At 44.2% G+C, this 13,975-nt stretch overlaps 1 protein-coding gene across 12 annotated transcripts in view; it reads left to right on the forward strand.

Moving 5' to 3' along the window:
• The first annotated feature begins 940 nt into the window (after window positions 1-940).
• Window positions 941-13,975, forward strand: part of SFMBT1 (Scm like with four mbt domains 1) — a 121,049-nt gene continuing 108,014 nt past the window's right edge. For 3 of the 12 annotated variants that reach the window (XR_009732536.1, XM_061396687.1, XM_061396686.1), the window contains exon 1: window positions 1,392-1,689. Coding sequence is in view for 2 of the 12 variants with exons in the window: in XM_061396687.1 (XP_061252671.1) it covers window positions 1,407-1,689 (283 nt within the window). In the remaining 10 variants the exon portion in view is untranslated. The other 9 variants (XM_061396688.1, XM_061396694.1, XM_061396689.1 and 6 more) reach the window with 9 other exon arrangements.

Raw genomic sequence — 13,975 nt, forward strand, 5'->3', positions numbered from 1 at the left:
CGATAATTGCACACATGAAAAATAATTGTGAACAAAACAAAAATGTTAGTGATGATAGCAAACACAAAAGAGGATGTGTGGTTGCAACTATGTAAAGACTTGCATATAGGTGGAAGGTTTCATGTTTGAAAAGTTGCATTTTGTAGTAGTATTATGGATACTACTTCGTTCTTTTTGCTTTTCTTCCTGGTTGTCATATTGTCTCTTCAGTGGCATTTAAAAAAAAAAAATCTAGATTCAAATCTAGCCAGTGGTGTGACTTTGAGCAACATTGTCTGTGAAGTAGGGTAATATTTCCCAGCGCAGTGGCTGAGGTCATTGGGAAGTGACTTGAGCCGCATTCGGCACCCTAGACCTCCTTCTTGCTGTGGGGGCGCCTCTTCCTTTCTGAAAGACAGGAATCATCGGAGCCCTGTCAGAGACCTCCTCCCAGGGCCCGGGAATCCGGGCACTCCAGGGTTTCCGTGGTGCAGGGAACTCTACAAAGCAGGTGGGGATCCGGGTGTCTCACTGGCACCTGCCCTCGCTGGGGAAGGGGCGAGCTCGGGGAACACAATCGCCTGTGTGCACCTCGGGTTTCGGGGCCGGCTTGTAGCCACCTTCGAACTTCTGTCCCAGCCCGGGGCCCCCTGCTCTCCCGCCGGAATTCGGCAGCCGTCTTGTGCCCCCTCGCTGGGGCCCCCGAGCGACAGGAAAACTAGGATTTACAGGGTGCCTCCTGCGGAAGCCCGGAGACACCCGGTGCGCCGGGGGCCCAGGGTCTGACTTCGCAGACAGGGGGCACTTGGGTGCTTTCCAGATCTCACGGGAAGGTCCCCGACGTGGGCCTGGCGGACGGACGCAGCCCTCTCCCGCGGCGACACGCGCCGATCTAGCATCCAGTTGTCGCTCTGTCCTTTCCTCCGCTAATGCCATCTTGCCGGAGGCGGTCACATGCAGACGACAGCATCGCGCTTCACCTCGGACGCCAAAAACGATACCAGGACGCCACCAAGTTCGCTGGACTCCGTCCTCAACCCGAGGTGAGGCGCAGGGGCTCTTCCCTCGTGGGTCGGAGCAGGGACTCGGTTGGCGCTGGGTCCCTGGGGCGCGCCTTCCCGTCGGGGCCAGTCCGCGCCAGCCCGCAACGCCGTCGGAGATGGGGACGCAGCCGTTAGCTCTGCGCCACGGCCTCGAGGTGTCAGCTGTAAGTTGTGGGCTGGGGGCATGAGGGGCCGGGGCGGCTGCCGCCGCGGGTCCCCCAGGACCCCCGTCTGCTGCCGCCTCGTCTCCCGTACTGACCCAGCTGGGCCGGAAGACGATCGAGCTAGCCCGGAGAGGCCCGGCAGGGGGGCGCCACGCGCGCCGCGCGAGGGGCGCGGGCTGCCGGGAGGAGCGCGGAATGGGGGGGGGGGGGGCGCGGGCGCATGCGCCCTGCGCCCGTGCCATATTGGAATGAGTCGGAGCGCGGAGCGCCGCCGCCGCCGCCGCCTCCGCCGGAGCGCGGGTGGAGGGGGGCGGGGAGAGCTGCCGGCCGCCCCGCTCCGCGGAGCCCAGCAGGAAGGAGGGCGCGAGCGGGCAAGCGCGGGCGGCGCGAGCGGAAAAAGCTTCCGCGCGGGGGGACGAAAAGAAGGAAAGAAAGAAAGAAAACGAGCGCGAGAAGGGAAAAGCAAGCGATTGAGCGAGGGCGCGCGCGAAAACTCCCGGCAGGTAAAAAAGCGGGGCCGCCGGCTGGGCCTTCCCGCGCGGCGGCCTGAAGGGGCGGCGGCAGCGCCGGGGCGGTGGACCGCGCGGCGGCCCCCTCGAGGCGGCCGCGCAACTTTGCCAACGAAAATCCACCGGGAGCCGGAGGGCGGCGGGCGCGCGGGCTGAGGCGCCAACGGGCGGCGGCGGCACGTTGGGGGCGGGGGCGGGGCGCGGGGGTGGCGGGGGGAGCGCGGCGGCCGCGCGCGGCCTGGCGCGGCCCCGCGCGGCTGCCGGCCGGGCGGTAGGAGCGCGCCCGGGCGCCTCGCTGAGGCGGCGGCGGCCGGCAGTCCCGGGCGGACTCGCGCGGCGCGCGGCAACCCCAGGGCGTGAAAGGAAAGTGGCCGGGCGGCGGTACCGCGGGCGCCCAAGTTCCCCGGCGCGCTGGGCCCCTGGCGCGCCCCTCCCCGCGCGTCCCGCGCTCCCGCCCGCCGAGCCCCCGCGGACCCGCCCCCCGGGCTCGCTCCGGGCCCGGGGCGCGAACCCGCAGCAGGACCCGGGGACGCGCCGCCCGCGCGGCGATCTGAACTTCCCTGGGCCGAAGCGGCCGCGGCGCGATGGCTGAGCGTCTAGCGGCCGCCGCAACCGGTTGCTTCGGGCCAGCGTATCGGAGTGTGCCGGGCCTCCCCAGCGCCGATCGAGCGGGCCGTGGGCTCGCCGGGAACGCGCTGCCCGACCCCAGGCGGACCTGCCGCTCCAGAGGTCCGTGACCGTTTCGATTTCTGTTCTTAAAGTCTCGTTTTGGACCCTGAAAAGGAGACTGGAGAGGCGAGCCGAGTGTCCTGAGAAGGCAGGCCTGCTTTGTGGGGAGCAGAAACGCCTTGTGAGAACGGAGATACATTCCCGCGGAAAGGATGTATGTTAAGTTTTTCACAAAATGTCAGCTGCTCACTGGGGTCTAAAACTGAGCCGTAAAGGACAGGTCACCTGCACGTCTTGTTATACACCGGCAGTGGGGTAGGACACCCTTGCCAAGGACAGGCTTTTTATTTAGTGGGGGATATTCCCAGCGGGTCTCTCAAAGCCATGCGGGTGGACTGCCCCGAGCGAGGTTTCGTGAGCCCTACTTAGTCCTGAGAACCAAGAAACCATCAAAAAGATTGGAAAGGTAATAAGATGGATTTTATCAAACCCTGCAATGCCTTCTTCTCTGGAACCACATTTTTAAGATGTCACACTTGATTGCATCGCAAGTGAAATGCCTGAAAACGTACTTGTTCGTTTGTCGACTGTCTTGAGATGAGGAAGGAAGATGAGTGTACTCTTGAGTACACTTTGGGGCCTGTTGGCCTGGTATTTTAAGGTATGTAGAATCTTTCTAGGCCACAGGTAGATTCGGAGTTGAGATTTGTTTACAATGTCAGAAAAGTAACGGCTTGGTGGAAACGGGAGTGGCCCCAGATCAGGAAACAATTTTGTTACTACTGTTGTCATTGACTACTGCCTTATCTTGGGTAAGTTTCTTTACAGATTTGTTTTTGTTTCTTTGCAAAATTAGTGGATGAATAGATGATCATTGTGCGTCCTTTCAGTTCTGAAATTTGGTGACTTTCTAAAGAGAAAGATTAAAAAAATTTAGGTTTGTACTTTGAAAGGTTCTACAAAGAAGTTCTCACTCACAACCTGCATCTCTATTAAAATACATTCAGAAAAAAATACCTTGAGAGTTGTATCTTGGATGATTTTATATAACATTGTCTGGAAAGATAGTTACAAATGCATTTTAATATGTTTTAAAATTATATATTTATTCATTTATTTATTGAAGCCTAATTTATAATAAGATCTCAATTTATGTACATAGAGTTCAGTGACTTTTTCATATGTATATGCACTGGTAGCTACACTCAGATCAAGATATAGAGCATTTTTAGCTTCCCAAAGGGCTCTTTCTACATTTCTCCTTTTCAGTTAACACTTTCCCTCCCCCAGGGTGACACTGTACTGACTTCTATCACCACTGGTGAGTTTTGCTTTACAGCACAACCCTTTTTGGGGTGAATGGGGGTAATATTAGTAAACTGAAAAACAACACATCTGTTAACTGGAGTTAGGGTCATGGTCATTTTCTCCATGATCCTCATGCTTTTTATAACAATTTTTACATTTTTATACTATTTAAAATGACTAAAATTTCTGACCTGGGAGACCTCTTAGTCAGAAGGTCAGTTTTTAGTTGAGGCAGTACTGTGCACGTTGGGATCTGTGGTTCCGGGAGTCCTTGTGAACATGGGCCCTGTATCAATCTGCTACTTCCCGTTTTTGGAATGCAGATATATTTGCAGACAGTAGGTTTAAAGGATGAATCATGAACTTTTCCCACAAGTCAGGTTTAAGTGTCAGTAGATGAATCAGTTCCTTAAAGCCTAGAATTTGCTGAGAAAATTAAATGAAAATTGATTTTTTAAAAGTTCATTGAATTAAAGAATGTGGGCATAAAGCTTTAACAACCTTTTAAATGACAGCAGTTAACTTGATTTATATATGCAAGATATTCCCCTGGTTTGTCAGATCATTAAAACTCTAGCAGTGAAAGCAAAAACAAAAGATAACTAAAAATTATGTCAGGTGGTTTTTAATTTTTGTTTGGTTTTTGCTTTTTGTGTTAGACCTAGGAAGTTGGGCCTTTTATGTTTCCCACTAAAGCAAGAACTTCAGCAATTTACTTATCTTTCCCAAATGCCTTTTAGTATATTCTTGTACCCTTTCTTATTTCTGTTGCTAAAGGAGAGGAGGTAGAGGTTGTAACTGAATTCTTGTTAGTTCTCAGGAAGGTCTGTGTTTTTTACTGCAAGGCTGTAGCAAGTTGAGAACTAAGTCCTGTGGTAGGGATGCATAGGGCATAGTCCACGAAGTTCAAAGGTTTTATTTTGTGAGATGATTCTGCTGAATAATTCTGTTTTTCTGTGACTGAGTCAGACAGTTGGCCAAAAACTAAGCTGAATTTGCTACCCTAAGATTCATAGCATCATTAGCAAAGAAAGTAATTTATCACTTAGTTATTATTGATCCACCCTTTTTTCTCCTTTCTTCCTTCCTCCCTCCCTTTTTTTGGTGGCTCTTTTTAGATTTCCTGGTTTTTGCACTATCAGATATTTAACTTAAAATTTGTTAAATTTTTGAGCGATGTAACTAAAGAGGTACAAAATGAGAAAACATTAAAGTGAATTCGTCTTTGCTATTTATTGTTCTGTAAACTCTGATTTTTCTCTTTAAAAGTGCTTTTCTTGCCTATAATCTTGCTGCTTCTCTAGGGTACTTTTGCTTTCACAGTGGTAACTAGACTGGTCTTTACTATAGAATGATGATGTAGAAGCTGCTGTCTTTTGACTCTCTGAAGTCTGTAGAAAAGCTGAATTGTCCAAACTTCATTGGCCTTTTTATTATGACTTCATGTCAGTGAAGTGAAGTTGCTCAGTCGTGTCTGACTCTTTGCGACCCCCATGGACTGTAACCTACCAGGCTCCGTGGTCCATGGGATTTTCCAGGCAAGAATACTGGAGTGGGCTGCCGTTTCCTTCTCCAGGGGATCTTCCCAACCCAGGGATCGAACCCAGGTCTCCTGCATTGCAGACAGACGCTTTACCGTCTGAGCCACTAGGGAAGCCCGACTTGCTGTCATGTTCACATTAAATAAAGGAATACATCCAGAAAGCAGAAGACGTAAGGCAGACACTGTAAATTCTAAATATTTTTTATTAAAGCTTTTCTCTCTTGTAAATTCTTAAAACTTTTCTTTCTGGAATTATTTGACTGTTACCCAATGCTTCAGAATAATTTAAGTGAGAATGAAAAGACATGTAATCAGTAAATGGTATAACTTTCTTATGGGAGAGTACTTTTATTTCTGTAAATAGACTTTATTTTCTAACTAGAATGTTTTGTAATTGAAAAAAATATTTCTTTTTGTACATAGTTGTTAAATGGGTGAAGCTCTCTGGGGATTTTGGTTACCTGGAAGATTTTGAACCATTAGACTTCAGGGAGTGGGATTTTGGTATGACTCTATACTTCTTCAAATGGAATTGGCAAATAATTAAACATTGGAAAATATTTAAAATAGAAAGGATGTGGTCAGGTTGTTACAAGTTCATTTTTAAGCTTTACAGAGGTGGGAGAGAGGATAAGAAGGCAGGTTATTAAAAGAAAAATTATGACTTTCCTGTAGAGGTTTTAACACATTTGATTGTAAACCTTTGCCTGTTGCTCAAAGGTACCAAAAGATTTGTAATTATTTTCTAGTCTCTTTTACTTAAGAGGATGTTTATAAATTTATTCAGCTCTCTGTATTTTTAAAATATTTTATATACATATATATCTTCATTTTTACTTATTTGGCTGCACTGAGTCTTAGTTTGGGCATGTGTACTCATAATTGTGGCATGTGGGATCTAGTTCTTTGACCAGAGATGGAACCCGGACCTCCTGCATTGGGAGTGGAGTCTTAGCCAAAGACTGCCAGGGAAGACTGCCTCTCTTTGTCTTTAGATCATTGCTCAGGGACATCATTAAAAAAATGTTGTCTATATATTATCCTAAAGGTATTAGGTCCCTGCTGACTTCATGGTTTGATGGTTGAGTAACTTCAGAGCCAAGCACTGTGGATAAATACTGCATGGTGGCATTTCTAACATGGTGTATATCCTGCATGCAGGTTCCTTTCTGACTTTTTTACGTAATCTGGAGAAAGGTTAATTACTAGACTGATTTGGGGTGGATCGGGCAGTTGACAGTTACCTGCTTGGTCTGGGAAAGTTAGTTCTGGGATGAGATGACATTTGGAGAGGGTCTTAGATGAGAGATGGAGGGTGGTTTGTCAGCAGTTACAAGTACAGGATGATTGTTTCTGGAATGACAACATGAGAGGACTGAGAAATTTAGTAATTAAAATACCTGAAGAATTTTTCCTGCTGAAAAATTAAGTTTAATGTGTTAACCAGCAAGTACTTCGATTTGAATTCCAAATTACTATATTTTTCCAGAATAGTTTTTATTTGATGTGGCTGCTATGTAATATTTGCTCAGTGGTAAGGCCACCTGTGAGTTATCACTAATTTTCCATGTTAATTTCATGTTCATTCGGTATCCAGACTAGTGCTTTCTTGTCTCAGTTTTTGCTAGTGTTCTTTCTTGTTTGAAAAAACAAGAATTTTCTTGTTTTTGAAAAAAATGTTTTTTCATGTTTCTTGAAAAAACATGCATTTTCCGTGTTAAACATAGTGTATGTTACTTTGGAATCATAATTTTAAGCCACTTTGGCTTATTTTTACTCATATCATTATAAAATAACCTTGGGGTGATCAATGATTACACAGATGCACTGACTATATCATTTCTAGAACACAGTAATTAATAAGGAAGCAAACTTACATTAATTTAAAAATATTTAATTTTGTAAGTTGTGATAAAATATACACAACATAAAATTTGCCATTTTAATGGGTACAATTAAGTGGCATTAAGAACATTCACAGTGTTGTGCAGTGATCACCACTGTCCATTTTGGCAACTTTTTCATCTTCCCAAACTGAAAGTCTGTATTATTGACAATAATTCCCCATTCCTGCCTCCCTGCAGCCCCTGGTGACCAGCGTTCTGCTTCTGCCTCTGTGAATTTGACCGTCTGGCTATCGCATATAGGTGGAATTTTACAGTATCTGTCTTCTTGTGAGTGGTTTATTTCATTGTAGCATAGTGTCCTCAAGGGTCATCTGTGTTGTAATACATGTATCAGAATTTCCTTTTGACAAAATACATTTCCACAGCAGGTAAAATAGGTCCTGGAACCCTGTATATGAGGGCTTGTTACCTCCTTTGGAGGAACTTGGTAGGTGCCAGCAGAACTGTGAGAACCAGGTACCTTTTCCTTAGATATAGTTCTGACATACATGGTTATTGGAACGAGAGGGATGGAAGCAGAATATGATGACAGGGAAAGTGTAAAGCAAAGGTTGCTACAGTCTTGGATTTCATTTGGATGAGGACAGAGCTTTGTGGGTCTTCGTATACCCCCTTACTGTGTAGTCACTGATGTTCACAGTGTTGGTCTGAGTCAAGTGTTTGGTCCAGAACAGTTAACCAAAAGAGTTTATGCATTCTAAAGTTGTAAATAAGCCTTTGAGTATCTGAGAGGCATGATTATTCTGTGACTCATTCCCTAGCTGTTCTGGTTATTTGAGGTTTCAACTGTATTTCAGTCTCATTTCTGTATTAATGGAAAACTAATTGAGTATTTAAAAGAGGCTTAATAGTTTACATAATAATGATACCACATAATTAATGCTCTATATTTTATGTTTTAGCTTTATTGTATTACTGTACCTCTGGATTTGAGAAATACAGATGTCCAGTCATAGAAAGCAAGTTGGGCACAGAGTATGAGTTGAGCAGTTAGCCCTTTCAGAATAGCTAAACAACTGAGCAACTAAACAACAGCCAACATATGTAAGTGTTTTTTAACACACATGTACACCTGTGGCTGATTTATATCAATGTATGGCAAAAACCACCACAATATCATAGAGTAATTAGCCTCCAATGAAAATAAATTAAAAAATTATTGTTTTCTTTACTGTTATTACAATTTTTAATTGATGTGTAGTTGATTTGTTGTGTTAGTTTCACATGTACAGCAAAGTGATTCAGCTGTATGTGTGTATGTGTATATTCCTTTGCAGATTCTTTTCCATCATAGGTTATTATAAGATACTGAATATAGTTCCTGGGGCTATATACGTCTTTACTGTTATTTTTGATTCCTGTATTAGTAAACATGGGGCGACTTTCCTGAATACTGTTTGTTCCAGGGTGGTGGGGGGACACTTTAGAGCATCTTTTCATCACCCCTCCTCCCCAACTTGCTTCTTGACAAGGAGTGCTTTTGACTATCTTTGTGACAGTGAATGTTATGAAGCCTGATTTTTTTTTTTTTTTTTTGGTGCTTTAAATAACTGCTCAGTTCTTAAGAAAATCAGAGTGATTAGTTGTTTTCTAGAGTTACACTGTTAGACATAATTTTCTTTAAAAAAACAATAGGTAGCTGTTTTTTCCAGGAATGTAGTTTCCTTTTGATTACTTTTTGTTTTTATTATTGAGCAAAATGGGCAGGAGTAGGTGATCTAGTAGCTAAACCTAGAAATATGAAAAACTTTGGGTATTTTGTTGTTATCATTTATGGGCTTTCCTGATAGCTCAGTGAAGCCTGCCAGTACAGGAGGCATGGGTTTGATCCCTGGGTATGAAGATTCCCTGGAGAGGAAAATGGCAACCCCACTCCAGTATTCTTGCCTGGGAAATCCCATGCATAGAGGAAACTGGTGGGCTACGGTCCACGCGGTTGCAAAAGAGTTAGCCACAATTTAGCAACGAAGACAACAACAACATGGTCGTTTATGATCGGGGAATTGTGACCCCGTGGACTACAGACCCTAGGCTTCCCTGTCCTTCACTATCTCCTGAAGTTAGCTCAGACTCATGTCCATTGAGTCGATGATGCCATCCAACCATCTCATCTTCTTTCACTCCCTTCTTCTCCTGCCCTCAACCTTTCCCAGCATCAGGGTCTTTTCCAATGAGTCGGCTCGTGGCATCAGGTAACCAAAGTATTGGAGCTTCAGCATCAGTCCTTCCAATGAATATTCAGGGTTGATTTCTTTTAGGATTGACTGGTTTGTTCTCCTTGCTGTCCCAGGGATTGAATCCAGGTCTTGTGCATTATAGGCAGATTCTTTACTGTCTGACCCACCAGGGAAGGGCTTCTTTATTTTTGGCTGTGCTGGTCTTTGTTGGTGTGTAGGCTTTTCTCTAGTTGCAGTGTGCAGGCTCTAGGGTATTGGGCTTTAGTAGTTGCGGCACGTAGGCTCAGTTGCCCTGCAGCACGTGGGATCTTCCCTGATCAGGGATTGAACCCGAGTCTCCTGCATTGGCAGGTGAACCCTTTACCACTGAGCCACCAGGGAAGCCCGAGCATTTCTTAATGTAGGGCTGATGTTCATTACTTTCATTTTGTTTCCATTTTGAAGTTGATTTTAATCCTCAGTCATGGTTCATATTTGCATTTGAAATGTACGAAAGTTTTTATTATTATTAATACAAGTAATACCACATGCAGACTGGCAAACAGAATCTGCTGTTTGGCGTTACCTGCATCTGGTTTTCCTTAAGGGTTCCTGGGTGAACTGAGAGAAACTTTAAATGACTCTGCTGCCAGTAGTAGCTGTGACAGGGGACGCAGAGAGCTGGAGGGGCTCTTCTGGCCTTGCCTTGTAGGGTGGCTCTCCCTTCTTGCAGTGAATGCTTGAGGGCTCCAGGACTTTTGCAGCCCTGTCCAGGGCTTTGAGGCACAACAGGATTCTGAAAACAGTCTCCTCCCCGCCCACCCCTTGACCTTTACCCTGATTTTGGCTTCCTATTAACTTTGAGAGGAGCTCTTTTGAAAGCAGCTATACTACTGAAATCTCAGGTTCTGTGGTAGTATTCTTTTTCCACAAGCTCTTTGAGAGGCTTCCCTACTCTCCCTGTCTCATCTTTGACCTTACTTTGACCTCCTTTTCCTCTCAAAGAGTTTCACCCCCTTTGGGCCTGGACCCATTGTCCAATCTTTTGTTTGCTTCCTGGCCAGTACCCTCTACCCTGGTTCCTTTGCCCTTCTGCAGCTTCTGCTCTCTGGAGCACCACCCCATCAGTCCAGCCTGTGCCCCGTTTGCTGTGGACACACCGCCTGGAATTCAGGGTCTCCTCTTGAAGGGGCCCTATTTGTGGCTGGTTCCACACAGTATTAACTTGAGGCAGACCTTTTTCTTTTTGCCTTCTGTGACCTTTGCAGCTCCTCTGTTGTTCCTCTGTTTGCACCTCCCTTGGGGGATCCCCCCACCTTTCCACTTCATCTAGCCTGTGTGCCCCCCTAAACCTTTCTACTGAGCTTCAGGTCCATATATCCTGTCTCTCTGGGCCTGTCCAGTTTGGAGTTCCGCTGGCCCTTTAATCTACAGGTCCCAAACAATTCCTTAGTCTGCCTTAAAGCTACTCCTCTAGCCGACTCATCTGCCTAGGTCTCTTTTTTTTTACCTTCCTTTTTGGTGATGGTGTCCAATTTTTCTCCTGACAGCTTTTTTTCTCCCCACAGCTTTCCTGTGGAACTGAGCCTTCTTATTGAAAATTACCAACCTTTGACTTAAGAATGTGCTGTTCTGACTTCTTGGTTTTCAGACATTTTTATAAGCTATGGGGCCCTTTGTTAAGTGAAATCTTTCCAGGAGGCCCAGTATGTAAAATAAGAAAAGACTGGAGTTCTGGTGGAAGGGGAATGAAGGGCCAGCATCCTGTCCTGCCACTTAGGCCTCCCCATGCTGCCCTCCTCCTCCTCCGAGGCAGAGCTGGTGTCTGGTTCTCGGCCTCTCTAAGTGGAACTCCCTGCAGTTAGTTGCTCAGGACTGCCTGAGGGTACTCTGCTTGTCCAAAAACCGCTTTATCTGCGCTGCACCCCGCCTCTTTCTCATTGGTTTTATTTTGTGACTGGTAAGTATAAAATTAATGCTGTGATGAAACTTGCCAAGGAAAAGCAGTGCCACTTTGGAAAGTGAAACTAGGTGGTAAAAAGAGCCAGCTCCTTTAAATGCTGAAAACCTCAGAAATGCCCAGGGGTTCCTTTCAACTTCTACAGAAGTGTTTATTGACTCTTATCTTTCTCTAAAGCTGCTCTTCTACAACATGAACATGCAAGTAAACTTAGTTTAGTTTTACTGTTTTTGTTTTGTTCATTTGCCAGTATAGCAGGTTTGTTCAACATATATAACCAAAATGTTAACCATTTGCAGTTAAAAATGTGTTCTGTTGCCTCCAAATGGTTGTCCATCCCCTTTACCCCACCCTTCTCTGATCCATCTGATACACTGTGGACAGATAGCTCTTTCTAAACAAACTTGATTTTATCACATAAATTTATCCCGCTGCCAGCAGGGTAAAGTCCAGGCTCCTCAGGAATGTGCACAGAATCCTTGAGCTTGTCTGGTCACCTGCCCAGCCCAGCCCCCTCTCACACGTGCCCTCCCTCCAGCATTGGCCAGACCCTGGTCCTCCCCACATCCTCTTCTCCGCATGTCCAGTGTGTCCTCCACTAACATACGGCTCCTCAAATGTCAGTCTGGCATATACCAATCTGATACTTCTGGCCCTATTTGACTACTGTAATTATTCTTTTAATATTTTAAAAATTTACTTCAAATTTGGACTTTTTAACTGAAATTTTATAAAGCATTATTACATTTTAGAAATAAAAATAATGAAATACAAGTAATAATAAATTAATCATTTTATTAAAATACATTCCTTCAGTAAGTTTCTCTGTCTCTTTTCTTTTTGGCTGCACCACGCAGCTTATGGGGGCTCAGTTCCCCGACCAGGGACTGACTCTGGATCCCGGCAGTGAAAACCCAAAACCATAATTACTAGGCCACCAGGGTTCTCCGAAAGTTCCCAACTAAACCTTTTGTACTTAAAACTTTTAAAAACGGTGTACTTCTTAATAGATGATATTAAGGAATTTTTTTTTTTTTTTAGGTATGATAATGACATTGTGACTATATATGAGAATGTCCTTTTTCTTGGGAGAATCAAACTGAAGAGTTAAAGGTGAGGTATCATGATGTTTCAGCACTTTTAAATGGCTCATAAAATATGTATATGTGTAATACGTGCACATATATATGGAAATATATATGCAAATACATATGCACATATATATGGAAAAATACAGCAAATCAGGAAAATTTTAATAACTTTTGAATCTAAGTGGAGAGAATTTGGAATTTTTTCAAAACCTCTGTGTTTGAAAATTTCGATAAAAGCTTGTCTTGGTTTAAGTATAAAAATGGCTTCAAAAGCTGCAAAAAAAGATTAACCCCAGTACACAGTGGGTAACACACATGCATACACACACACACACATACATACATACATACATACATATACACGGAGAGCACAGACCCATTTGTTGAAGTGACATTTAGACTACTGTGTTTTCAATGTTGTGGGAAAACCAAATGCTAGTGAAGGGTTTTCTAAATAACTTTTAAAATTGAGGTATAATTGATATATACAGCATTACATTAGTTTTAAGTATACAACTGATCATTTGATATTTGTATATATTGTAAAATGATCACAGTATGTCTAGTTAACATCTGTCACCATATCTAGTTACAAAATTTTTTTCTTATGACTTTTAGATACACTCTGATGACTTTTAGATACTTTCAAATGTGCAATATAATATTAACTATAGTCATTGTGCTATACATTACATCTCCATGACTTACAACTAGAAGTTTGTACCTTTGAAGTTCCTAACAAATCGTGTGTAAGCAATACCTGTGAAGTAGCAGTTGCATATTTTCTATGTTAACTCTTTTTTTCCCCATTCCACCTTAATGATGCTATATAAATTCTTTAAAAGAAAGTCTTCAGCAGCCCCTAAATTTTCTCACGTTCCAGCAGGGGTTTTGTTGTGTCTAGGGGACGACACTAAGGAGATTTCTTGTTTGTCCTGTAAGACTCAAGTTTCCTGTGGAGTTTTCCTTCCTGGACGCCTCCAAGCCAGGTTAACTACCCTTTGCCCTGGGCATTCAGCCTTCTGCATATTCTCCTCTTGTGAATGTTATAAATGTAATTACTTGTTCAGTGTCTGTACCAGATTGAGAGCTGACTGTGAGAGAGCTTGTTATTCCTCATTGGTACCCTGGATACAACATAGCAGAGTAGACAGTAGATACATTATAGCTGAGGAAAGGCATGGAGGCAAAACTGCAGCAGCACCATTTGTAGCTTTGTTTCTACTCCAAAATGTATTATATTCTAAACAAAAGCTATGATGTTTAATCAGATCTGATCTAGTGACTCCTTGGTTTAAAGCCTGCCATTGGCTTTCTATAGCAATTACAGTAAAATCCAAACTTCTCTTGTGGTCTGTAATACCCTTTGCAATTTGTTCCTTGCCCACCTCTGCCACTTTTCTGCCTGCTTTTCCGCAATCCGCTATGCATCTTTTCTGTCCCTCCAAGTACAGCAAAGTTTGTTACATTTAGTTCCTTTTCATCAGAGGGGTTAGCTCAGTCATGAACCCTTCCCTCAACATCCTTACCTCCACTCCCCTGGCTTTCCTGTCTCTTTACTGCTTGCTTTTCTTCATGGTGCTTATCACTTAATGAAATTATCTTACTTTCAGTTCACTTTAATACTTAAATTAAAAAATTTAATT

The sequence above is a fragment of the Bos javanicus genome, chromosome 22 (genome assembly GCF_032452875.1).
Source record: "Bos javanicus breed banteng chromosome 22, ARS-OSU_banteng_1.0, whole genome shotgun sequence".
NCBI classification, from domain to species: domain Eukaryota; kingdom Metazoa; phylum Chordata; class Mammalia; order Artiodactyla; family Bovidae; genus Bos; species Bos javanicus.